This window comes from Cervus canadensis, chromosome 5 (assembly GCF_019320065.1).
Source record: "Cervus canadensis isolate Bull #8, Minnesota chromosome 5, ASM1932006v1, whole genome shotgun sequence".
NCBI lineage: Eukaryota > Metazoa > Chordata > Mammalia > Artiodactyla > Cervidae > Cervus > Cervus canadensis.
The window spans coordinates 96,125,295-96,150,132 of NC_057390.1; the positions used below are offsets into that span (position 1 = coordinate 96,125,295).

Sequence of the window (24,838 nt, forward strand, 5' to 3'; positions counted from 1 at the left end):
GACTCAGCGTTCCCAATGCAGCGGGCCCGGGTTTGATTCCTGGTCAGGGAACTAGATCCCCCATGCTACAACTAAAATGTCCCACATGCTTCAAGTAAGAACTGGCACAGCCAAATGAAAAAATGGGGGGAGGCAAGTAAAGGATTGAGGCATCCACCTCCCCCTCCTCCATCCCGGCCATGGAACAGGAGTCTCCATTTAGGCAAAAATGGTGGGGATAAGGTGGGGAAACAAACTATGAATTTTAGGGCTAAAATATCCACTGGCCCAGCTCTTGGGGCCTCTCCCTCGGGTTCCGGCTGCAAAGTGATTGATGGAGAAATGCTTCCGCGGCCTCCTGGGCAGATGCCACGAGTGGGCAGACAGACGGGCGCGTTTTTTTTGCTGCAGATTCTCAGAAGCCAGCCGCCTGCCGCCCAGCGTCTTCCAAGTGCTGCTCGGGGAGGCTCTGCCAAGGGAGCGCTGGGCCCACATGGTCCTGCAGATGGTGCCCGGAGGTTTCAAAGGAAGGAGCCGCTGCATTTGGGCGGCGGGAGCGGGTGGGGGAGCAGCAGAGCGGCCGACTGTCCCGTGTGTCAGACAGGCTCCTGGGGCCTGTCTCGCGCTCCACAGGTTCAGTGTCCTCTGGGCCTTTTCCTCCCATGGGCCCCAGCTGATCGCATTAGCCACGCTGCCCAGAGCGCGGAGACCTCCTGAGAGTTGGGGCCTGGCTCTGCGGTCACCCAGTGCCTTCAAGGATGATCTCAGTCCTGCCCACCACAACCCAGGAGGGAGGGATTCATGCTCCCATTTGACAGATGAGAAGACTAAGGTCTGGAGAGGTGGGGAGACCTCTGCGGAGTAGGAGTGCCTCAAGGCAGGGGCCCACTGAAACCTGAAGTCGGAAGATTGACACAAAAACTGTGGGTGGCCCAGGGGTGCCCCTTGGCTGAGGGGGTGGATACTGCCCCTCTAGGCCTGTGAGTCCCCTGTCTCTCCCTCATAGCTGTGCTGAGCGGGTCCCAGGAAACCCACTGGGCTGGCACCCAGGAGATTCAAGTTCTATCCAGGCTCCAGCCTAGGGTAGTGCGACCATCTGAGTCTTGGTTTCTCTCTTCTGCAAAATGATAGGGTTGCTCCTGCAGACTCCATGTGGTGTGCCTGGACTCGCGGTGGGGGGACTATGACTCTCAGAGAGCTCACAGCCCCAGGAGAGATGGATGCACAAGCCAGCAGCCTCAGGGCTGAGCAGCTCCCAATCTGAGGTGTTCTTTTGATCTTCATGCCTCAGTTTTCTCATCTGTAAAATGGGAATTATAACAGCTCCAACCCACCAGCATATGGTGACATGGTTAAATGGGCTGGTTGATAACACAGCATTCCATCAGGGTCACGCTTGTTGTTACATTTGTCCAGAGCTCAGAGGAGGATGAGCCACCTGCTGGGATGGTTGGGAGGGTGGGTTCCTAGAGGGCTTTCTGAAGGAGGAGGTGTTCAGATGAACTGCAGATTGAGCAGGGTCTTGGTAGGTGGTCAGAGGAGCTGAGGCACAAGAGACAGACACAGGGTGGGTCCAAATGCTATGAGGTGGTGGTGGTGGGCGGGGTCCCCAGGAGGCAGCATCTGAGATTTTTCCTCGACTCTGAGGAAGCTGCTCTGGAAACCAATTACAGGCAGAGCTGTGTTGGTTGTGCTCCACCAGCCTTCCCAGGCCTCCTGAGCAGGCGGTTCTGGGAGGAGGGGTGGCAGGCTATGGCAGAGGCGGATTCTTGTCTCTAAAGAACAAAGAACTTAGACGTGGAACAAACGCAGCCCTTCAAAGCCGGCCCCTGGGGACGCTCTGCCGGCTTTCCCAGGAGGCGGTTGCTCCTCCAGTCCTTTCTGGACACCTCTGGGCAGCAACTCCCAGCGCCTGGGCTTGCTAGCAAGAGCACAATTGCTGGAATAAGGCCGAACTGAGTTCAGATCCTGGCTGTGCCCCTGGCTGTGGGTCGTGTAACCTCAGACAAGTCACGGGACCCTTTCTGAGCCTTAGTTCCCCTCTCTGTAAAAAAAAAAAAGGTCCCATCAGGGACTTCCCTGGGGGTCCAGTGGCTAAGACTCCCGAGTTCCCCATGCAGGGAGCCTGGGTTTGATCCCTGGTCAGGGAACTAGATCCCTCACGGCGTGACTCAAGATCCCACAGGCCGCAACTAAGACCTGGGCAGACAGATAAATAAATATATGTATTTTCAAAGGCCCCATCAGCAACCCCTTCGTCAGCCCTGCAGGGTCACAGTGAAGACACCAGGCAGGAAGAGGTAGGTGTGAGCCCGGTGGGGTGGGGGAGGGGCACGGTATGTCTAACCTCTCTCTCCTTCAGAACCAGCCGCCGAAGCCCAGAAGGAAGTGGGCCCACTCCTTGTCTATGACTGCAAATGGTACCCCTGGGCCTGGCGCCCCGCCATGTTTCCCAGGCTTGGCAGGCGGTGGCTGTCGGCTCCAGGCAAACGGCGCTCAGAGCTGCCGTTTATCAGATGCTGAGGCGCCGGGCTGAGCTCCACGTGCAGCCCCCACCCCGTCTACGTTCAAAGTTTGAAAAATCCTAACCGCTCCCAGCGGATCACTCACAGACCAGAGGGGTGCCATCAGCAGTGGACGCGGTCATTATCAGCGTGCGCTCGGAGGACTCCCCCGGAACACTGGGGAGCCAGGCGACAGCCACTGATGTCACTGCAGGTCTCCTCCTGCCTCTGCAGCCCCTGGCACACAGCAGGGAGACCGCACCCTGGCGGACCCCCAAGTCCTGCTAGGTGGCACCCCCAGTGAGTCCCACAGCCCCCCCCCCCATCACCTGCATCCTGGCTGAGGCTTTCATCTCTCCTGAGCCTGATCCCCTGCTGGGCTGGGCTCTGTTCAGGGGTTCAGTTCTTTTGATGTCTTCCCAGTAAGAGAAGGATTTTCCTCAGCCTGGGGCGTGCAGGTAGGGAGGGAATGGACACGGTGGGAGGGGAGGTTTGCTCTCGCCGTGGAGCCAATTAGAGGCCCGTCTGAGCCGGCTGACCCCGCACGGCAGTAAAATGCCTGGCAGAGAACGCAGGCTCGGGCACTTGGCTGGTAGGGCCGGGGGAAAGCTGGCGGCATCGTGGATCTGAGCGGGGGACGCAGAGCAGAGCCAGTCCTATTGCAGGTCCCGGCGGTAGGAGACGCTGAACTGGACCTGATTTCTGTGACCTCAACTGGTGATTATGCAAAGATGAGGGCTTGGCAATCAGGCCGGCTGGCAGCTCCACTGAAGCGACCCTGGTGGGGGCAAGGCTGTGCCCCCGGGGTCGAAGGACAGGACAGTGGGGGACCCACTCTGCAGACGCTGGCTGGACCCTCCTCCCAGCCACAAAACCCCAACCGGGCCCTGGGCCTGGTCACCCTGTTTCCCAGGCCCTGAAAGGTGACCACGTAACACACAGGGGCCACCCCACTGGCCAGAGGAGGAAGGGGACGCCCCCAGAGGGAATGTGACCTTTCCAGTCTCTCAGGGCCCCGGGGATGAGCTGGAAATGGCTGCTTCGTCCCACGCATCACCCTTCCAAATGAGGAAATTTGGCTTCTGTTTTTAACAAATCTTCCTCCTCTTCAAAAACACCACTTGGGATTCCCCCAGTGGTACAGTGGTAACAACTCTGCCTTCCAATGCAGGGGGCGTGGGTTCGACCCCTGGTTGGGGAACTAAGACCCCACATGCTGTGGGGTGCGGCCAGAAAAGTAAAAAATAATAATAAAAACACGGTTTGACCATAAGATCCTACAAGGTAGAGTCAGTTCCTCTGTTCTCAGGGGGCCCCTTGGTGCCCCTTCCCCTTCCTCTGCCCCTGCCCCACAAGTGAGCAGCCTGTGGGGGATTCTGACACCCCCCCACCATGAAGAGCACTACTTTATTCCCATTTAATGGATGAGAAAACTGAGGTTCCAAGAGGGGAAGTTATGCTGCCAGAAGATGCCAACGGTTACCCGTCCGGCAAGTATTTAGGAGCACAGATGGTGTGCAAGCACCGTGTGGACCCCTGAGCTATGGGGGCCACTGGGTGACCAGCTGCCGCCTTGCAGAGCTCTAGCCTGGTGGGGACACAGACGGACAACACCTGTGACAGATGCAAAAAGGGAGCACGAGGGGGGACCTGGGAGGACTCTCAAATGACCCGGCAACCAAGCTGGGCCCCTTGCCCAGGGTCACAGGTGAACAGGGGGCGGACCTTCCATCCTGCCTTCCTCCTCCTTTTGCGGGGTGGGTGTGGGTGGGGTGCATGTGGCAGGTTCAGCAGCGGCCTGGCTGATCAGCTTGACCCCGTGTGGCCTGGGTCATTGTGGTCAATGGTGAGTGTGGAGAGGGGCTGGGGCTCCACCAGGGCCAGTGGCCACATCATCAGAGAGGCCACCTTGAGGCCTGTGTACCCCTATCCCCTGACCTCATTCCCACATGGTGACTCCCACGCCCTCTGCAAGGCTTCGAGGCCCCTGCAACCCCCATTCCTGAGCTGCTCGCACACTCTCCCCCTGGGCCCCCCGTCTCTGGGTCACTTCCTCCCAAGAGCCCATCGTGCCCCCAGGGAGAAAGCCTGACTCCTATAGCATCTGCAAAACCACGCGACCCAGGCACTGCCTGCTTTCCCACCCGTCCCCGGGCCCCTGAGCGATACGCCAGCAGAACAGAGCCACCAAGGTCCCAGAACAAGCCCTGCCCCCTCCCTGCCACCCCTGCACATGTTCCCTTTGCCTGGACACTCTCCTCACCTCATCCCCTGCACCCCAACCTCCCAGTCCAGGAGCCTCTCTGGCCACCCCAGGCGGGGTGAGGGGGCTCCCCTCTGGGGTCACCCTGGACCCCTAGCCCTGTGGCCCCCACACAGGCTGGCTGACTTGTCTAGCTCCCTGCCAGGCTGGCACCTTGCGGCGGAATCCTCAGGTCCATGGCTGGCACCCCATGGTTGAGCCGTAAACTGACAAGTGACACCATGCAACAGTTGGTTCCACAAACTTGCATGAGGCCGGGCTGCTTATTTGCCAGGTGCGTGCGTGCTGAGTCACTTCAGTCGTGTCTGACTCTTTGTGACACTATGGACTGTGGCCAGCCAGGCTCCTCTGTCCGTGGGATTCTCCAGGCAGGAATGCTGGAGTGGGTTGCCATGCCCTCCTCCAGGGGAATCTTCCCGACCCAGGGACTGACGAAGCTTCATCTCTTTTGTCTCCTGCATTGGCAGGCAGATTCTTTACCGCTAGCACCACCTGGATGACCTTGAACAAACCGCTTGCCCTCGCTGAGGCTGCCCTGGGAGTCTCCAGGGGTTGCATGCCAGCAGGGCCAGGGTATATAAACTGTAAAGTGCCCTGAGGCAACCAGGGATGCTGAGTGCCAACCTCTTGCAGTCCCGGCTTTCTGGGAAGCAGGTTCTGGTTAGTGTGTCTGGCCCCAGGCACCCTGTCCCCCGTGTTGGCACTCAAGGCCCGGCAGTTTGGACATGGAGCCTAAATGAGGATGGATGGTATCGGGGTCCAGCAAGGTGGCAGCCAGCTCCCTCCCAAACAGCAATTGAGTTTCCAAGAGATCCCGTGTGGCAGGGAGGTGATCCTGACAGACGCCCAGAGGTATCCGGGAAAAGATTGCTTTTGACGGAAGCCCAAATGGATATTAACGTCTGTGGGCCTCGCTAGCCCTTCTCTGCTGAGAATGGCCTTTCTTCCAGGCTGGCTGATCCAGATGTCTGGGCGGGAGGGCTGGGCAGGCCAGTGCTCCTCATCGACTCCCCTCTAATCACCCCCGAAGCCCAGGCCCGAGGAATTACCCGCCTCCCGGCCCCAACCCTGATTGACTTCCCGGGAGATTGGCTTCCACTCCACCCGAGTGGAAGATGCATGGTCTGGGTCGGCATCCTGGTCTTTCATTAAGCCTGTCCTAACCCTTAACTCTGATTTCTGGGCTCTGGCTGGCGTATCAGAGCTGTTCTGCCCGCCGAGGGGGTCCCAGAGGTGGAGGCCATAACTCAGATGCTCCGAGATAGGAAAACAAAAGTGCTTTTAGGCTCAGATGTGAGTCCAGTGCTAAACGCTCCCCTCTCTGGAGCTTGTAGGGACGTTTAGAGGAATGTCTGTCTCGGGGTCCTCGGGGGGCTCTCAGCAGCTCTCACACCAGCTCCTGATGGCAGATCTGCCCGCCGAGAGCATCCGCTTGGGCCCTGCCCTCCTGCCTCGCTCGGGCCTTCCTGTCTCGCCTCCTGCTCCATTTGCCGCTGCCCTCACCCTCGTATGCCACCACGCACCTCCCAGGCGTTTTAGTTTTGTGGCTACATTCCCCCTGCGAAGGCAGAGTTGAGGACTTGTGGCGCAGACCAGGGGAGACCTGTGTGCCGACCCTGCTGTAGAAGGGGCTTCTCCGTTGGCCGATCAGGAGACCTCCAGGTGTTCAAACCAGGGCCGCCGCCCTGCCACGCCCACCTCCTCCTTCTCTTGGCCCCGGGAGGTCTCGGGCCACCTGCGACTCTCACCCTTGACTTTCCATCGCTCCCAATTCCCATCTGGGCAGGAACCAGGATGTGCAAGGAGATGGCGACAGCTCCTCCCCAGGAGACCCTGGGGGGGTCTCTGCTCACAGCAACCATGCGTGCTCCCCCTTGTGTCTCCTGCACACACACCACCTACTGAATAACGGAAAACGTCTGCCCTTGAACTCACAGTAGCAGCCGGCCGTCCCAGGACCCAACCTCAGTACCCCTCCACCGCTCCAGAACCACTGCCCAGGGTGGGGGTGGGGGCCGCAGGCGCAGGGAGTGTAAGGCGGCTCCACTCAGACATCGGGATCTGACACCTGCCCCCAAGTGGCCCCCACGTGTCAGCACACGCCCCGCACTTGCCCTGTGCAGGCTTTGGTGAGATTACGGGCAGGTTTGTGAGGGCTGGCGAGCCTCTGGGCAGGGCCAGGAAAAACACCCCTGGTTTACGTGCACGGCCTCCTGGGTCACCCCAGGATCTGCTCAGACATCTGCAGGGCCCAGAGGAGGCGGGGCCTGGCCCAGACGGCCGCACACCCAGGGAGACTCACCGTCCAGCCGCCTCCGTCTGTGCGCATGTCACAGTAGACCTGGAAGCCAGCGGGGTCATGTGTGGGGAAGACGGAGTAAACGCCGTCCTCCTGCTGTCCGCTCAGGAGGACGTCCAGACAGTCACGTGGCCGAGAGCCTGAGACAGGGAAGGCCGTCAGGGCACTGGGCCCCGCACCCACGTTCCTCCCCACCCTCCTGTGTCCCTGGGTCTCTGACTTGTCTGTCCAGCAAGGTCAAGTGGGCTCCAGAGCACTGGCCTTGGGGGCAGGCTGTGACTCTGCCTCTCCCTGGGTGGATGTGGTGAGTGAGCACCCTCTGAGGCTCACTTTCCTCATCTGGAAAATGGGTGCAGTGAGCTCCACCTCATCCGGCTGGGAGAGGGGGAGGGTATAGGTAGGGTGCTCAGTGCTGCCCAGCAGCAGGAAGTCCTCGGCACACAGACGCAGTATAGTCTCGTCAGTGGGGTAGGTGGGGGACGTTGTGGGGATGAACCTGGGCACCCAGGTCATCCAAGGAGGGCAGCCCCCACTCCACTCCCACTCACCATTGGCGCAGCCGCGGGGCCGCGATCCCCTGGCAGGTGCCCTCTGAAGGTCAGCCTTGACATGGGGTCGGCCCAGTGCCCGGTCCCTCTGCAGGGCGTCCAGGACATCGCTGACCGAGTTCACCAGGTGAGCCATGTGGCCTTGGCTCTCAGAGAGAAGCTGTAGGGCACAGAGGTGGGTGGGTGGAGCTCTGGGTGGGTGGAGCGCTCAGTGGGTGGAGTTCCAGGGGGTGGGGTCACTGGGTGGGTGGAGTTCCAGGTGAGTGGAGCACTCGGTGGGTGGAGCTCCGGGTGGGTGGAGCTCCAGGTAGGTGGAGCTCCAGGTGGGTGGATCGTTAGGTGGGTGGAGCTCTGGGGGGACGGAGCCCTGAGTGAGTGGAGCACTGGCGTAGCAACGGCTCTGGTGCACACACAAGGCGGAGGCATGCTCCTGGTGCGAGCTCCTGACTTACTCTGGCCGCCACCCACGGCGGTCTCAGCCCCGGTGCGCAAAGGACGGGGGCCCAGGTGGGAGGAGACCCCTGTGCCGCTGCTGCCCGCAGGCCCTGTCCTTCATCCATTTCTGTGCCTTCAGCCCCGCTGAGCTGACTAAAGGAGACCCCACTGTTCAAACCCCAACTCACCCACTTGCCAGTTACACGGCTGCAGGTGAGTGATTAACCCAGCCTTGAGACAGGGCTAACCTAGCCTCCCTGGACCAGGTGCCTTGGGGATCAGTCACAGCGTGCGGCCCCCAGCAGGGACTCAGCACTCAGCACCTGGGTGCCTGCCTCAGTATGGGAATTCATGAGGCACCTTCCAGATTACAAAACACCTTCACCCAACATCTCTTCTCATTGCTGAGCAAGGCTACAAAGCAGGGGTGCTGGGTCTGAACTCCACAGGTGGGACCCTGGAGGCCTGCACCCCCCGCCCCATGCATCCCCATGAGAACCCAGCTTTGACTTTCCAGGGCTCTCTGATGTCCATCCCTTCACCTGACCCCACAGCATTGCCAAGTGGAAGGGCTTGAGGTGTTGTCCCCTTGTTACAGACAGGGAAACTGAGGCCCAGAAGGGGAGGTCCCTGTGGAGGACATACTCAGGCCATGACCCGCGTGGAAACTGACTGGCAGGAAAGGAACCCAGGACTGTGCCATTGTGCAGGGAGCCTAAGGTGGGGGCAGGCCGCACCGTGATTTGGACCCAGGCTCTGGTGTTGATTCTGGGTTTTCGCTCAGGCCCTTCCTCCAATCACTTTCAAATAACCCTGGAAGGGTAACCAAACCCCTTTCGCATTATTCTCCTCCCCGAGAACCACCACGGTGGGCCCTGTTTTCTAGGGAGGGGGAAGGTTCTCGACAGCATGTGCTCAGTCTGCTTTCTCGATTTGTACCATTCCCACTGTGGTCACGGTCCAGGGGTTTGGGGCTCAGTTAGTGCCGCTCTGTTCCACCTGGGGTCTCTTGGTTGTGCCTGCTGCCTGAGGGGTCTGTGGTCTGCCACCTCCCCACCCCAGGGCTCCAGGAGGAGGGAGGCAGGGTCACAGGCAGACTGCAGCCAGCCAGTGAGCATGCAGCTTGCTGGGTCTTTCTTTACACACCGAATCTGTCACTGGCCAGATAATAGCTCGTTCGAGGAAGGGAAATAGAAATATACAGTGCCAGCAGTTCACAAAATATGATTCTCGGCGTGTCCGGGAGCAGGGGCCGGACAAAGCTTTTAGTTTCCTTGTCAGTTTCCCCTCTGCTGAGCAGGTGATTCACTGGGGGCTCAGGCCCGGGGAAGAGGCACCCAGACGGGTGGAGAGAGCATTGAGGCAGGGTGGCAGCTTTCTCCTGGGGTCTTATTGCAGTGTCCTGGAGACAAGCCCCATTGGAGGAGCTCTGCAGCGGGATGCAGGCAGCCCCAGGGAGCAGGGGCAGGGGGCGGCCCTGTGGGATGTGAGCAGGAAAGATCACTAAGCCCATTGGTTCAGTCGAATCTGTACTGCCCATCCTCCTGTGACAAGGCAGACACACTCGAGAAACTCAGGCATGGCCAGCTCTTGCTAACGGGCAAGGAAGACCTCAGTTTAAATCAGCAAATGATTAAAGTGGAAAATGTACATAAAAACATGCCCCGAATTAATGGGGAAAGTCAGTCCCTGCTTGCTGAGCCGCACAGCTGCATTCAAGAGGACTTGGCGACTTTCAGAGGCAGTGAAATCGGAGATGCTGCTTCCAGCACTTCTAAGTTGTTGGAGCTTAAACAAGGCGCTTTGCCACACTGAGCCTCAGTCTGCCGCTCCGTAGAATGGGGGTAATGATTCCCTCCACCTCCTGGGCTTCCCTTCTGGCTCAGCTGGTAAAGAACCTGCCTGCAATGCGGGAGACCTGGGTTCGATCCCTGGGTTGGGAAGATCCCCTGAAGAAGGGAGAAGCTACCCACTCCAGTATTTTGGCCTGGAGAAGTCCATAGACTGTATGGTCCATAGGGTTGCAAAGAGTCAGACACGACTGAGCGACTTTCACTTCACCACCTCCTGGGGCTACTGTACTGCAAAGTGCTTATTACACACAGTGTGGACCGAAAAAAAGATTCTCAGTGGTGGCTCCCCATGGGCTGCAACTTCAGTTTACAAAGTTTCTACCGTCATCATAAAAGAAGTGGGGATGTGTAGACAGCATCTCTCACATGCCACACGCCCGCCGAGACCAGTACATCTATGAGCGCCAGCATCCTACTGGGCATGGACCGTGCTAGCCCCATGTCACTGGTGAGGAGGGCAGTGCCCCGCCCCGGGAGGGCACCAGAGGTGCTCAGGGATGCACAGCTGGTCCTCGGTGAAGCCTTGACTCTACTGACTCAAACCGTGAGGGCAGGAACACTCAGCTCTGCGGCTCCCGGGCCAGTGGGTCTTAGACATCTGTACATCAGTGCATAGGAGTCAGCCAGGTGCTTGTTGACCTGCTGGGACCCGGGGGTTTGGGGGTGAGGTCCAGGGACATGCCTTTTAACAAGCAGCTCTGGTCACTCCGACAGGGAGTGCCGTGGGCATTGCTCTGAGAAGCCCAGGTCTCGGGCTGACAGCGGAGGGTCTGGGAAGCTCGTAGAAGGGGAACTAGGAGCTATGGCAACACGGCTCTGCAAGACACATGGTCTCTGAAATCACCTTGATTCTGTGGGAAATGAGTCAAATTAAACATTCTTGTGAGAAGTGAATATATCAGGTGAGCCGAGGCAGTGCTGGGCCCCAGAAGAGCCATTAGTCTTCTGGGGACGGCTCCAGGCCTCCATGCAGGTGAGCGGGTGGGAGGCCCTGAGCTCCCACCCAGTCCTCTGCCCCTGCCCTGAAGGTGAGCGTTTGCAGGCGGGCCAGGCTGTCCAGGGCTGAGCCACGGGGAGAGCAGAGTGAGGTGCCCAGATGCCCCAGAAAGTCTGGAGGTCTCCCCGAGCCCTGAGGATGAGGGGCGGGGACGCTGCAGATGGATGGGCAGCAGGAGGGCAGCTGAACACCCCCCCCAGGATGGGGAGGCCGCCTCCCCATCAGTCACCCAGACAGGATGACGAGGACTGTAATTTCTCCAGCTGCAGCCTTCGGGGGAGGGAAAAGGCCCGTCACTTTCGAGCTGGTGAGTGACCAAATGCCTGGTCATTTCATGTGTCCGGAAGGGGCTGGACCCATGGCAGAAGTGGGGCTCGCGTCTCAGTCCCTAAGGACCTAAGTCATGGGGGTGGGGGGTGGGCAGCAGACAGGGTGAAGGCTGGCGGCTGGGCAGTGCTCCAGAGGCCGGATGCCAGGCCTGACCTGGCCACTGAGCATGTGCGTGTGCTGAGTTGCTTCAGTCCTGTCTGACTCTCTGTGATGCTGTGGACTGTAGCCCGCCAGGCTCCTCTGTCCAGGGGATTCTCCAGGCAAGAACACTGGCATAAGTTGCCACGCCCTCCTCCAGGGGATCGTCCCGACCCAGGGACCAAACCTGTGTCTCTTATATCTCCTGCATTGGCAGGTGGGTTCTTTACCACTAGCACCACCTGGGGAGACTTGCTACTGTACCCCGGACAAATCACTGCCCCCCTCTGGGCCTTAGTTTTCTCTTCTGGAAAACAGCAGAGGGTCAGTGAGCTGATCCTGAGCCCTGATTCTACAAGGGGGAAAATTCTTGCTGGTGCTGCAGGCATGGTCAGTGTTAGAAACCCTTCACCCAGATCCACCAGGTGCTTGCTGGGACCCACCTGGCCGGGCTCTGGTGGGGGCCGGAGAGGGCGGAGGTGTTGTGGACACACTAAGGGTCTGGTTGAGCTCTCAGTTGGTACCCCCCTTCCCTGGAAAGCTGTGGGCACCAAGTGGCAGTGAATGGGGGGACCTGGCGGAGGGGGTATGGCTCTCTCTGGCCACATGGCCCAGCCGAGGGTGGGGGTGGCTTGCCCCTGAGCACCACGTGACCGTGAACTTCTATTAGCCTGATGGAGGCCATGTCCTGCCTCTCCTGTGTCCACCTGCCCAGGGGCACTGGGAAGCCCTTCCAGGCCTGGATTTGACTCAATGGATGGATTTGACTGATGGATGGACTACTGCATGCCATGGAGGCTACACTAACACCCATGTCACCAGCTGTGTGACCTTGGGTGAGACTCTCACCTCTCTGAGCCTCATCTGCTTGTCCGTAGACGGGAATCGCAACAGCCCCTGGCCCTGGGGCACTTGGGGACGGAGGGGCGCTGTGGGCACCAGGCACTCAGCAGGGCCAGCAGGCAGTGACAGCCGCCCCACCCACCCCTGCCCAGACCCCAAGGGAGGCGCAGACCCCCGCCCTTACCTGGATGAGGCGGCCCTGCTCACTCTGCAGGGCGCTGAGCTCCTGGCCCAGGGCGCCGTGTCCCTTCCGCAGCCCGGCGCACTCAGCCTGCAGCTCCGAGGCCCGGGCCAGCAGCCGAGGGAGCTGGTCCGCCAGCGTGTCCAGCAGCTCCTGCTCCTGCTCACCCGGCAGCCGCGGCTCGGCCTGGCGCTGGCTCAGCGCCTGCAGCACAGAGGCCTGGGCGCCCTCCAGGCGGGCGAAGCCGTCGGCGAGGTCAGGGCACCGCGGGTCAATGAGGATGCTGAGGCGTGAGCTGTCGGCCCTGTCCACGGTGACCAGGGCGCTGTTGGCCCCGGCCGGCCCGGTGCTGACGACGGGCGGGGGCGCCGTGCCGGGCACGTGGGCGTGGTTCAGGAGCAGCACGGCGCCGGTGACCGCCACGGCCAGCAGCACCGCGAGGGACAGCAGCACAGTACCCAGCACGTAGCCGCAGCCCGGCCGCTGCGGGCCAGCCCGGGCACGTGGACGCAGAGACGGACAGAGGGACAGACGAGGAGAGAGAAGGAACAACGTCAGGGGCAGACCCGGGCCTCCGGCTTCAGCCCTCGGATGGGGCCCTCTGGCCTTTGTGAAGCCTGGACGAGCCTCACAGGGTCCCCTTCTGGGGGACGTGGGAGGGGAGTCGCAGAGAAACAGCCCCAGAGGGGAGACAGAGAAACAGGCCCCCACCCGCCGCCACCAAAGACGGCAAGCTCAAGACAGCAAGAGAGGCAGGGAGACAGATGGGGACGGTGACAAGAGGAACCAGGGCAAAGAGCCAGGAGATGGAGGGACAGTCCCTTCTCCCTGACTGCCCCTGCCCCAGGCGGGCACATCGCCCCACGTGGAGCCCTCCTGGGTCTGGTAAGGGCGAGCGGGAGGTGGACTCCCACTCTGCAGCCAGAGAGGCCGGGCTCGGGTCCCCAAGCTGTCATTTCCTGCAGGGTGACCTTGAGTGAGGGTCTTCACCTCCCTGAGCCTCGGTGTCCTCATCTGTTAAATGGGGGCAATGATGACATGCCCACCGCATAGGCAGGCGCCCGACACCATGCAGACTCTGGAAGGGACAGCTGCGATGGTGACACAGCGATGCTACAAATCATCGCGCTGTCTCAGCGGAATGGATGCCTTGGGGTCATGGGCTGCTGTCACTGAAGGTCTTTTCAACCCAGAGCACCCATACCCCGCGTCCTGAAGCCACTGCAGGCCCATGAAGCTGCCATGAGTCCCCAGGCCGGGGGTGGCCTCCTGAGCACCTCCCCGCCCCCCTTTCCTCTCCTGCCTCCCCTGCCTGCCTCCCCCTCTTCACAAATCACCCCCCCACCCCCTGGACCCAGCGCAGCTTGTAATTAAAGGAGGCACCGTGATGGAGCACAAATCCAGACTCACTGGCCCGCATCCCTCATGGCCCAAGGGAAGCCTGCAGAGCGATCACTCAGCCTTTGACACACGGGGACACTGAGGCCCAGAGAAGGCCAGGGGCTTGCCCACAGTCATCCCGCCGATGAGAAGCTGGGCTCAGACTGGGCCCCCCCGCCTCCGCCTCCTCCCGGGGCCAGGCATGTCCAAGCGCTGAATTTTCCCCACGTTTTCAACTTTCTGAATCCAAGAGGCATCTTTAAATGAGTTAGTATATTAAAGCACTTGGAGCCATGCCTGGCACGCTGTGTTTGTGCAATAAATATTAGCGGCTTTTATTATCTCATGATCAATGTGCATAGAGCATCTGGAGGTGTCGGGTTTTTTATTTTCCACCTAAAGTGCTATTTCTGTGTCATTGATGCTAGAATGTCCCTTCCCTGGTTTTTTTGTGGTTTTTTTTCGGTCTCCATATCTCAACGTCTCTGACATTTGGGAGGATCTTACAATTGTGATTGACAATTTTCTTTCTTGGTGATACATAAAATAGCCTCTAGGGACATCCCTGGTGGTCCACTGGTTAGGACTGCATGCTTCCGCTGCAGGGGGCGCAGGTTTGATCCCTGGTCAGGGAACTAAGATCCCATGTGCAGCAAGGTGCAGCCAAATTAAAAAAAAAATAGCCTCTTATATACTGTGTTTTTCTATGAGAAAATATGGCAGAACAAATAGCTACTTTTCCCTAAATTCAAATTCTACACGTAACCCCTGAATCTCCTATTTGGCACCAGAGGAGATGGGGGTCAGGGGTCTGTGTTGTTGGAAAGATGAGGGAGAGCATTCCTTAGCCTGTCCCTGCAGTGATGGGACTCAACATTCTACCCCACCTCTCCCCACACCTGCTCAGACATGCTGGGACTCCACACAGTGCACGATTTACCCCAGCAAGACCTGAACACGCCAGCTCCCCTCCGCCAGCTCTACACAGGCTGCTCCCTCGGCCCGAGGCATCAGCCTCCCCTGCTTCTCTTCCACAGCTAAACTCTCTTTCTTCAGGGCTCAGGTAGATGTCACTTCCTCCAGGAAGCCTTCCTGGACTGTCTCCTCAGCCCTCCTCCCAGTTTGGGTGAGGCGCCTCCTCAGTGTTCCCACAGCCCTTGCTGCCCCCACAGTGGCCCTAACAAATACAGTCATCACCTTTGACTGCATTCATTCACTCAAACATCCATTCAGTATTACCTGGTGTTCCCCCCGAGCCAGGGTCCAAGCCAGTCCCTGAGGGGTAGCAGTGGACAGTCATGCCAGCCTTGCCTGTAGGGAGCTTGTGTCCCATGGACTATGACTCTTTGGGGGCATGGATCCCCTTGGAGATGATGAAAGCTGTGGATACAAGGGAAGCTAGAATTCTGGGGCCAGCAGAGCCCAGGTCTAGGAGACCTGCTCTAAACCGTGAGTCCCACCCTCCCCCAAAAGGCATAGAGCAACTGGTTGTTGGATGGATGGAGGACAGGGCAGACGGGCTAGGACATTTCTCCATGACCTTGGAGGCGTGGGAGGAGGTGAAGGCCCTGGGACCCATGGTGATTGGCAGGGCAGAGGATCATGACCTCCACACTGAGCCCTGTGCCCACCCAGGAAGGCCTGGCACAGAATGAAGGCTGCCTCCAGGCTGCCCCAACCCTGCCACGAGGCAGCAGGATCCACGGGGGCGGGCATCGCATTGTCACCGCTATTACTTGAGTTTATGCTGTTTTCCCACCTGAAACCTCCAAACATCCCCTTGTTGTGGTTGGTTACATTTTGCAGATGGGAAAACTGAGGCTCAAAGAGAGAAGAGCCTTGCCCAAGGTCACAGGAGCATTTGAACCCAGGCCTGGGTGACTGGGTTCAAACCCATTGCCCGTTTGTGCGGCTGTTGCTGAGCCATCCGACCGCAGTCCTGCCTTGTGGGAAGCCTGGCCGGGGTTTGAGACAAAGCCCTGTGTCAGCCAGTGAGTCCCTGTCAGTCCCTTCCCGGACTCCGTCACGAGACACCTTGCCCCGAGCAGCTCTGAGCGACGTCCTCCACAGGAAAGCGTTAAGGTCCCCAGCTGGGGAGGCAGAGCGGCCAGCCACGTCCCCCGGGTGTGTCCCCAGGACCACAGTCCTCTTGGGCATCTGCTTCCACCCAGGCCCTTGGTCCCTGGTGGGAAGGCCAAGGGCGCAGAGGAGTGGGGGGAGCTGGAGAAGGTTGCAGGGGGTCCCCCCAGGGGCAGGGCCTGGAGATGAAACCGGCCACTCAGCAGAGGAGAATCAGTCTTCAGAGATCACCTTAAACATGAAGTGCTATTCGCTTTTATAGGCTGCAGTTTACGTGCCTTGCAAAGAAATCTATCTGAGACCATAAGGGGGGCTTCAGGTGCGAGCAGCCCAGTAGAGCGTGCGGGGGGCTGGTGTTTAACTCATCAGCCCTTGGCCAGGGCAGAGTGATGCATACCTGGGGTCCCCATCTCCCAGGGGCAAGGAGCCTGTAGATTGGGAAGGCATCCCAGGCGGGGGTTGGGGGGCATCCGAGGAACCCCAGGGTCTGAGACCTGCTGCTGGTGCTAAACCCCTGTGCAAGCTCCCGGCTGGGGGGATGTGGCTTCATCCCCTGCATGACTCCTAGTGCTGGCCCGCAGTCCAAGGCGGGCCAGGACACCCCAGTCAGGGGAGGACACAGTGGGCTCATGCCAGGGGAGGTGGGAGGAGAAAGCCCGGAGCTGCCTCATTAGAGGGGCGGTGTGCGTCCCAACTGCCTCCTCTGAGTCCCCAGCCTCCAGGGATGGCCACGGGGTCTGGCTGAGGCTAAGAGGGCTCTGGAAGAAAGGGCTCACGGCTACAGTGCTCTGCCTGCACCGCACCCCACTTCTTCCTTGTTTTTTTTTTTAAGGCCATACTGTGCAGTATGTGAGATCTTAGTTCCCCAACCAGGGATCAAAACTGTGCCCCCTGCATTGGGAGTGTGCAGGGGGCCACCACCGGGCCACCAGAGAAGTCTCTTTCCCTGTTTTTTTAAAGGAGCTGGGTCGTGGTCCCATGAGTAGGCTGAGACTACACTCCTTATACCAGGATAGGAAGAAGAAAATCTCCCCCAGGGGGAGGCCAGGCAAGGTGAGATCCAGGTGCAAGCCGCTCCCAGCCTCCCACCTCCTAGGAGCACCCCAGCCCCAGAAACACATTGTGTGGGTCTGCGTTGGGAAAACCGAGGTGCGGCGGTGTGGTCTGAGCCTGGCAGAGACTCAGAGCTGCACCTGGGCTCACACATCGTCACAAGCGGGGCAGCCCAGCCCCTGCCCAGCCCAAAGGCCCTGGGGGCGTCTTCCTCCTCTCTCCCCAGGAACACACATCTGCTCCCCGGCCAGGCAAACAGCGCCTGACCTGGGCTGGGCTCTGATGCTCTGGCCCTGGCAGAAGGAAGATCCCAGAGACCCCTTAAAAAGAGGAGGTGGTTGTTCTGCTCAAAATTCTGGTGGCGGGGGGTCCCAAAGATTTAGGAAGAGGGCTTGCTGGCTCACTCTATGAGTCCTGGGGGAAGAGCTCCCTGTCTTGCCAGGGGCCTCTGAACATGACCCACACTAAAGGCCGTCTGAAGCCTCAGGCCACCAGGAAGGCCCCAGAAGAGTGGCCGGAGGTGTTCTAGGGACAAAAAGAAGGGTCTGGGAACTGCCCGCGTCCACCCCTCCCGGAGGAGCTGAGCCGCCAGCCCTCACTCCCCAGAGAGCACTCAGTTCTGAGTCCATTTCCAATGAGGGAAGGTCTCTTGATGTGTCTTGTGAGGGTCTTGCTCACCCTCCCCACCCCCAGATCTCCAGACCTCCAGCCCACTGACCCCTAAACCAGGCTTGTTCCACCTCAAACCTGAGCCACCCTGAAACCTCCACCCAGGGATGGTATCAGCCTCACCAGCCCCCTCCAAAACTGGGGGCTTCCCTGGGCTCCCCTCCCTCACCCCCACCCCCAGCCAGCACCTGGCTGTGTCCACTCTTACCTCCTCGAATCCCCAGGGCCCCTCTGTTCCTATGGCCCCCCCAGCCCTGATCTGGTCCAAGCCCCATCGTCTACTTTAAAATCACCGCAACCATCTCCCTGTTAGCCTCCCCACCTCCTCCCAGGCCCTCCCATAGCCCACCCAGTGGCCCAGGACCCTCCTGATGGCAAAAAGCCCAGGACACTCCGCTCAGACCACTCCGGGACTAAGAGGCCTCGGGAGCAGGTCCCGCCCCACCCCCAGCCTCCGCTATTGTCCCCTCCCCTCCCCCCAACTCCTGTCCAGTCCTCTCCAGCTGCCTGTGTGTGTGTGCTAAGTCACTTGTGTCCGACTCTTTGCGACGTTATGGATTGTATCCCACCAGGCTCCTCTGTCTGGGATTCTCTAGGTAAGAATGCTGGAGTGGGTTGCCATGCCCTCCTGCAGGGGATCTTCCCCATCCAGGGATCGAACCTCCATCTCTTAAGTCTCCTGCATTGGCAGACGGGCCCTTTACCACTAGCATCACCTGGGACACCCCCTCTGTCATTTCCAACACACGTTGGCGTCACAGATCTGACAGATGTTGTCCAGCTTAAATGCCGCCTCCCTGGGGAAGTGGTCTCTGCCCTCCCACCCCAGCCTCTCCTGGCCTCCGGCCTCCTCATCACAGCCACACCACTGGGCTAGGAGCTGAGCTCCATGGGGAGGGGCCCAGGAAACAGAAGGAGAAGGAAGGAGTCCTTGACTGGCAGTCCCTGTTCTCTTCAGCCTCCTTCTCATCCAACCCGGACACAGTGACCTCCACCCAAAGCCCAGGCAATGAGGACAGAGGCATGCATGGTTTTCTTTATAATGCCCATCGTGGTTTGTCATAATCCCATGATGCGAGTGTGTTCCTCCCAAGAGATTCTAAGTTCCCGAGGCACAGGTTTACAGCTGTCTCTCCTAGAGGAGGGAGCGACTCTATAAATAGCCACTGAGTGAATTAAATGCAGCAGGGTTTAGGTTAGACATCAAGAAGAACTTCCCAATGAGAATTGTATTCCCTGTCTGGAATATTTTTCAAAGTTTTGAAAATATCAAGAGACACTGCCTGGGATGGTTCAGAGGTTGACCTCCCTGGGGGGTGGTTTGACTCAGGGACTGCTCAGAAATGAGCCGCCTCCACCCCCAGCCCCCCGCAACAAGAGGAGATAGTTACAGGGTGACTTTCTGCCCCACACTAGGTGATTAGGAGAACTGTGGCTATTTCTAGGTCCTTTTATCTGAGCAACTCCGAACTCCTGGCAAATATTCCACCATCACCTGCTGCCCTAAGGGTGTGAGAGCCCCTTGGCTTTGCAGGGGGAGAAGTGAAGCTCTAATGAAGTCGGCACCTTGTCCAAGGTCACCTGGCAAATGAGGAGCTGAGGCCGGACAGGCCCAGGACACAGCCGGCCCGAGGCTGTCCACAAAAACAGCAACACTTGGATGTAGGCCTTCAATGGCAGTGGGTACGGTGTGCGCCCTGGGGAACCACGCACCAGGTACCAGAGCCCTCTCCTTGGGAATTACATAATGCGCCCAAGCGGGCGGAGTCGAGGGCAGCCAGCCTCTCTTTCCTTAGTCTTCCCAACAAGGCTCATCGGTCACCCAAGTTCAAGTCCTGACTGCAACTCGCAGCCTCAGTTTCCTCATCTGTTTAATGGGTTGATCATTCCTGCTGCCAAACTCCCAGAGCGGTTTGACTAAGAAACAAGAAGATATACAGATGAGCACAGAGGGCACTCACAGTGTGGCTCTGGCACCTTTTCTGGAGCAAGTGCCTCATTAGAGAACCTCAGTCAGAACCTTCCGGAGGGAACTGGGTGGTCATATTGCTTTCCCTGGTGGGCAAAGGGATGATCAGGACATTGACAGCCTGGCAAAGGGGTCAGGCTACTCTGAGAACCACCTTCCTCAAGGGTGTGCAGCGCGTCACAATTTGCAAAGCACACCAGTATTTCACTCAACTCTTGTTAAGCCCTTGTGAAGTGAGGAGGAAGCAGTGACTGCTGTTCCCATTTTACAGATGGTAAAGCCCAGACTCAGAGAGGGGACGTAACTTACCCAGTCACAAAGCATGTCAGTGGTCGAGATGAAACTATGGATGCAAGAAGGCCAGGTCCAAGGGAACCCTTCTGACGGTGGGCACAGGAAAGGGCTTGCCTCCTACCTGAAGCTTCAGACTAGCCTGGAGCTGGCAACGGGACAGCCTGTCTACATGTTGGATCACCAAAGGGGTGGAGTGAGAAGGTGGTGTTTGATACTGGCCCAGGTCGCTGAGACCACAAGCTCTTGGCAGCCTCCGATGCCAAGGGGCAGACAGCTGGCTCTGGCCTGGTGGCAGCTGGAATATATACCCCACGAAGCAGCAGAGAGGCCAGGGCTGACCCAGGAGGCCTTAAAACCACATTTCAAATAGATCCCCCAGAAGCCACCTCCCCTTGAGACACATCAGCTCTCGCTGCTCTCCCAGCTCCTCCTGGCCAGGCTTCATGCAGTTCAGTTCAGCAAAAATCCCTCAGCTCCCAGCCTGAGCTGCATGGAAAGACAGGAGCCTGGACCCAGGGGGAGACCCCAGGATGGGGGCCCAGAAGAAGCATGTGTCCAAAGGGAGCTCCTGCTACAGGAGGGATCAAGGCTAGGGAACAAGGCAGGGAGATAAAGGCAGCTGAGTGGCACAGGCTAAATGCTGCTGGGAATCACGGCAGAGCCCACTGGGTATCAGGCATCAGGGAGGGCTTCCTGGAGGAGGTAGCACCTGAGTACGTTTTGAAGTATATACAGGGTTTCCCTGAGTGAAGCGTGTGTGTGTGTGTGTGTGTGTGTGTGTATGTGTGTGTGTGTGTCTGGGGGACAATGAGGCAGCAAACGTTTGGAAACAGGCAGTCTGGTGTCATTTGCTTGTTAGCAAATGACAAGAAGTCAGCACCTGTGAGGGGGCTCACAGGAAAGGAGAATGGGCCAGGAGGCGCTGGGAGAGGCGTGGCGTCAGACCTGGCTTGGAAACTTTGCTCTCCCACTAACGTGCTGTGTGACTTGGGGGCATGCCTCGACTTCTCTGCGCCGCCGTCCTCCTGCGACAAGGGCACGTGCACCCCTGCCTCCCCACCCAGGCTGCTGCCGACCGCGAGGCTGTGCAGACGGTTGGGAAAGGGCTCTGCAAAGTGTGGAGGCATGTGGCTCCAGACAACGCTCAGGCTGCCGCTCCCGCTCCCGAGAGAGTGAGGGGCCCGCCAAGGCCCGCCCCTGCCACCCCCCTCCTGCCTCTGCAAACAAGAACTGTTCCTTCCCCAATGACATCTGTCTGGGAGAAATTTGAAATTTAAAACGGGCAGCTCCATTATTTCCTCTCCTTGGCGAGCAGACCTCGCATCTCGCCTGCCTGCCCCAGTCCCTTGGCAGGCCAGCCTGGGGCGGCCCCGGGGCTGCCCCTCCACTCGGCTCCCAGCCCCAGCCCCTCTCCGGCCAGCCCTGGAGCTCTGTCCTCATCCCCCCTTCCAGTCACAGCCCTGGGCCTCCTCCACGGCCCCCTGAAGAGGCAGCACAAAGCGGGGGATGAACAGACCTGGAGCCCAAGGACCGGGGGTTCAAATCCCAGCAGAGCCACAAGGCCTGGGGCAGAAGCAACTCTCTCTGAATCCTGCTTCCCTTGTCTTAAAGCTGGAGAACCACAATACCCAGTGTTCTTACAAGAGGCAAATATTTATTGATCCTCTGCTGGATGGGGTGGGGGTAGGCTGGCTACAGTGTGAGGATTCAGAGGAGATGAGGGGGAGGGGGTCGCATGCCAGGCGCCTGGCACGGGGTGGTGCCCAGGGTGGGATACTTAGTAAATGGTTCAGATGCCCATTGTAGAGATGAGGAAACAGAGGCTCGCGCTCAAGGGCTGGTGACACTGTAAACTCTATGGGTCCCTTACTTTCTCTGCGCAGGCGTGCACCTGAGTCCGTTGGAGGAGCAAGAGGGCTCCTGCAGGGGGGCCGCCCTCATCCGCAGCCCGAACCCCAAGTTCAAGTGTCTCCTCTGGAGCCAAGGAGGGCGCCCGCCCCAACTCGGGCCTGTCGAGCCTCACGAGGGGTACGCCCCAAACTCCAGCCCGGGTGCCCAGCCCGCCGGCCGGAGCCGCCACCGCCTCGCCCACCGCGCGGGGCCCCCGTATCCCCACGCCACGGGCCCGCGCTTACCTGCGGCTTGTCGCGCGGCCGGTCCTCAAGTTGGGAAGCGCCGCCCATGGTCTTCCACCGGTCGTTGACCATCTTCCGGCAGGACCGCAGGCGGGGACGCCGGGCGAGGCGCGCCGCTGCGGAGCGCAAAGGCGCCGAGGTGGGCGCGGGCTCGCTCTGTTCGCCGGCTTCCCGCCTCGGTGCCCCGCACCGGGACGGCCCGGGCCAGCGGGCGGGTGTGCGAGTGTGTGTGTGTGCGTGTGTGTGTGCGTGCCGGCGTGTGCGCGGGTGTGTGCGGGCGACAGCGGGAGCGGGAGCGCGAGAGCCGCCGACCGCCCGCCGCCCGCCCGCCGCTCGCGCTGCGCGCCGTCCCCGCTCCCGGCTCCCGCGCCTCCCCTGCGCGCTCCTCCCTCCTCCCCCCCTCCTTCTCAATCTCCGTGTCTTTTTTGTCTTGGACTCTCTTTGCCTTTTATTGCTCCCCCGCTCTCCCTCTGATACGCACGCACACACCGCGGACGGCGATGGGGAAACTCCACCTCCCCAAAGGCTAATTAATAGAGAAGAGGCGGGCCGGCCCAGACCCCCGGGGCCAGCCCGGGAGGACAGCAAAGAGCCGCGGGCAGCCCTCCCCTCGCCGGGCCCGGAGGGGCTTGAGAACCCCGAGGGCCGCCTCCTCGCAAACTTCCTCCCGGGCCGGACCCGCGCCAACTCACCGTGCGCGGGGAGCGCGGCGCCGGGCAGGCCCCGGGGGCGCCCCCGAGGGGCCTTCGGGCGTCTCCGGGGAGAGGTGCCGGGCTCCTCCCGGCCCCCTCAAGGCACAGGGGCGCACCCTGAGACCCGGCGGGTCCCGGGGGTGGGGGCCGGCTGAAGGGCACCCGCTGCGGGTGTCTGAGATCTGGGTCCAGGTCCCGGGGCAAGTGCACCCAGGCCCAGAGTCTCCCGCCACCAGGGACCGCCCTCTCCCGACCCCGACCCGCGAGGCTGGCCCTGGGGGCTCCTCGGCCAGAGCCGGTAGGCCTGAGTCCGGTGCTCGCGTACGGAGAGCCGGCCCCACGCCTTATTCTCGCCCAGGAGGCCCGCGGTGTCGCGTGCGAGCCGCTCCGCGCTCTGCCCGCGCACGCGGCCGATCGCCCGCATTCCCCGGGCGCGCCCAGCGCTGCCTCGGCCCCCGCCTCCTCCTCTGCTCGGGAGAGGAGGGATTTGTGCCGGGAGGGGGCTTCTTAGTGGCCCCCTCCCACCAGCAGCACTTTAAAAAGCATTTAATCCGCCCGGTGCAGCCTTCAGTGGTAATTGACAAAAGTCCTTAATCTGCGCTGTTAACGAGCTGCTATTGTGACTCCTGACCGGGAGGCGCCCACACGACCGACGCCAAGCTCCCGGCCGGCCGCCCCCTCCCCCGGGCCGCCATGAGATCCTGACCGACTGCCCCTCCCCCGCCCCTCTCTGCGGGGCGTCAACCCCCCCAATCTTCGGCTCCCCCAGCTTCAGAATAGACTCCTGTGTTCCCTTCCCCACGCTTCTCCCCAGAGCTATGCTCGGGCTCCCGGGGCGCCTTGGCCCGCCAGGCTGTTCCCTGGCATCGTCTTCGTCTCTCTCCCACCGGCTCCCAGTCTGTCGCCCCGTATTCATCCCTCTCCCCAGGGCCTTCAGGGGTGCAGCAGACTGCCTGGGGGTGGGGGCCCCGGAAAGCTGGGGTTTGGGGGCACTTGCTGCCCCTGGCATCCGAGTGGACTGTCAACTCACCCACAGAAGGTGGGTTCCCAACCTGCCAGCCGCCTCTTCCTTCCAGAGCTATCTGCCCGCCTCACCTGCAGCCCACTCCCCGGGCCCAAGGGAGGCAGTCAGGCCACCTGGGAGTTTGGGTCCCCCAGCATCAACTGGGAGCTGGGGACCTGGGTTGGAGTCCTGGTTCCTGGGCTCTTTCTGGATGGCATCTCTCACTTGAGGCCTTTCCTGTAGGTTAAATGGATTGGCAGGGGGGCCATCAGCCTTGTGGAGAGGCGTGTGGTGGCCGAGTGGCGTGGGGCAAACAGCTGTGCCTCTGAGCCTCGGTTTCCCCACGGTTGCTAAAGGGCCAAGAGCACCCTCTTCAGAGGGCTCTCAGGAAGTTCTGAGAGACAGTGCGTTGAAACATCTGACAAGATGAGGCTTCAGACTTTCCCACTGTGACCTTGAGCAGATTCCCTGTCTTCTCCAAGTCTGGGTCTCCTCATTGAACAAGAAATCGCCACCTCCCCCTTCTAAATGGGGACTCGTGAGGTTTGTAGACGTGAGGCGGGAACTCCTAACCTGAGTCCGATTTGGGGAGAGGAGGTAAGCTCCAGAAGTGTCTATGTACAGACAGAAGGTCACCCTTCTGGGGGTCCCTGAGCTGAGATTCTGAGTGGAGAGGGTGCTAAGGGCCAGCAGAGTTTTGGGGGTATCTGCTCTGGATGGGCGGGGAAGACATCCTGGAGGAGGGGGTGGGGTGCTGGGCTATGAAGGTGGAGACACCTGGAATTTTGGGGACAAGGCATTCCAGGCAGCGAAGCTGCAAGGCAAAGGCAGAGGATGGAAAATGACAGTTCCCCCAGCACAGGCAGGTACCAACCAGAGGACACCAGCCAGACGACCTGCTCCCAGGCCTGCAGAAGGGCGCGTGGACAGGTGAGCGGGGGCCACCTAGCGGCTGCTCCTGGCACTGTTTGCGGTCAGCCTGTCTCACATGCTGGGCCACAGATTGCTCACTTTCCTGCCCGCAGGGGTGTGGTGAGTGCATGTGTGGGAGTGGTCTTCACCCATCACCCCCGCTGTGATGATGGCCCCTGCTCAGCACCCCCAGAAGAAGAGCCCACCCAGAAGAAGGAGCCCCGCCGGCATTTGCTCAGTGCCTTACAAGCTGCCCTGGCTGGGGGAGAGGAGGGATCTATG

At 60.2% G+C, this 24,838-nt stretch overlaps 1 protein-coding gene across 1 annotated transcript in view; it reads right to left on the reverse strand.

Moving 5' to 3' along the window:
* Nucleotides 1-22,283, reverse strand: part of FIBCD1 (fibrinogen C domain containing 1) — a 34,271-nt gene extending 11,988 nt beyond the window's left edge. The window contains exons 1-4 of the mRNA XM_043469863.1: nucleotides 21,950-22,283; nucleotides 12,374-12,853; nucleotides 7,594-7,753; nucleotides 7,049-7,185 (exon numbers count right to left, since the gene is read on the reverse strand). Coding sequence (XP_043325798.1) covers nucleotides 7,049-7,185; nucleotides 7,594-7,753; nucleotides 12,374-12,853; nucleotides 21,950-22,021 — 849 coding nt within the window. The 5' untranslated portion in view covers nucleotides 22,022-22,283. The remainder of the gene's footprint in view (nucleotides 1-7,048; nucleotides 7,186-7,593; nucleotides 7,754-12,373; nucleotides 12,854-21,949) is intronic.
* Nucleotides 22,284-24,838: the final 2,555 nt, after the last annotated feature.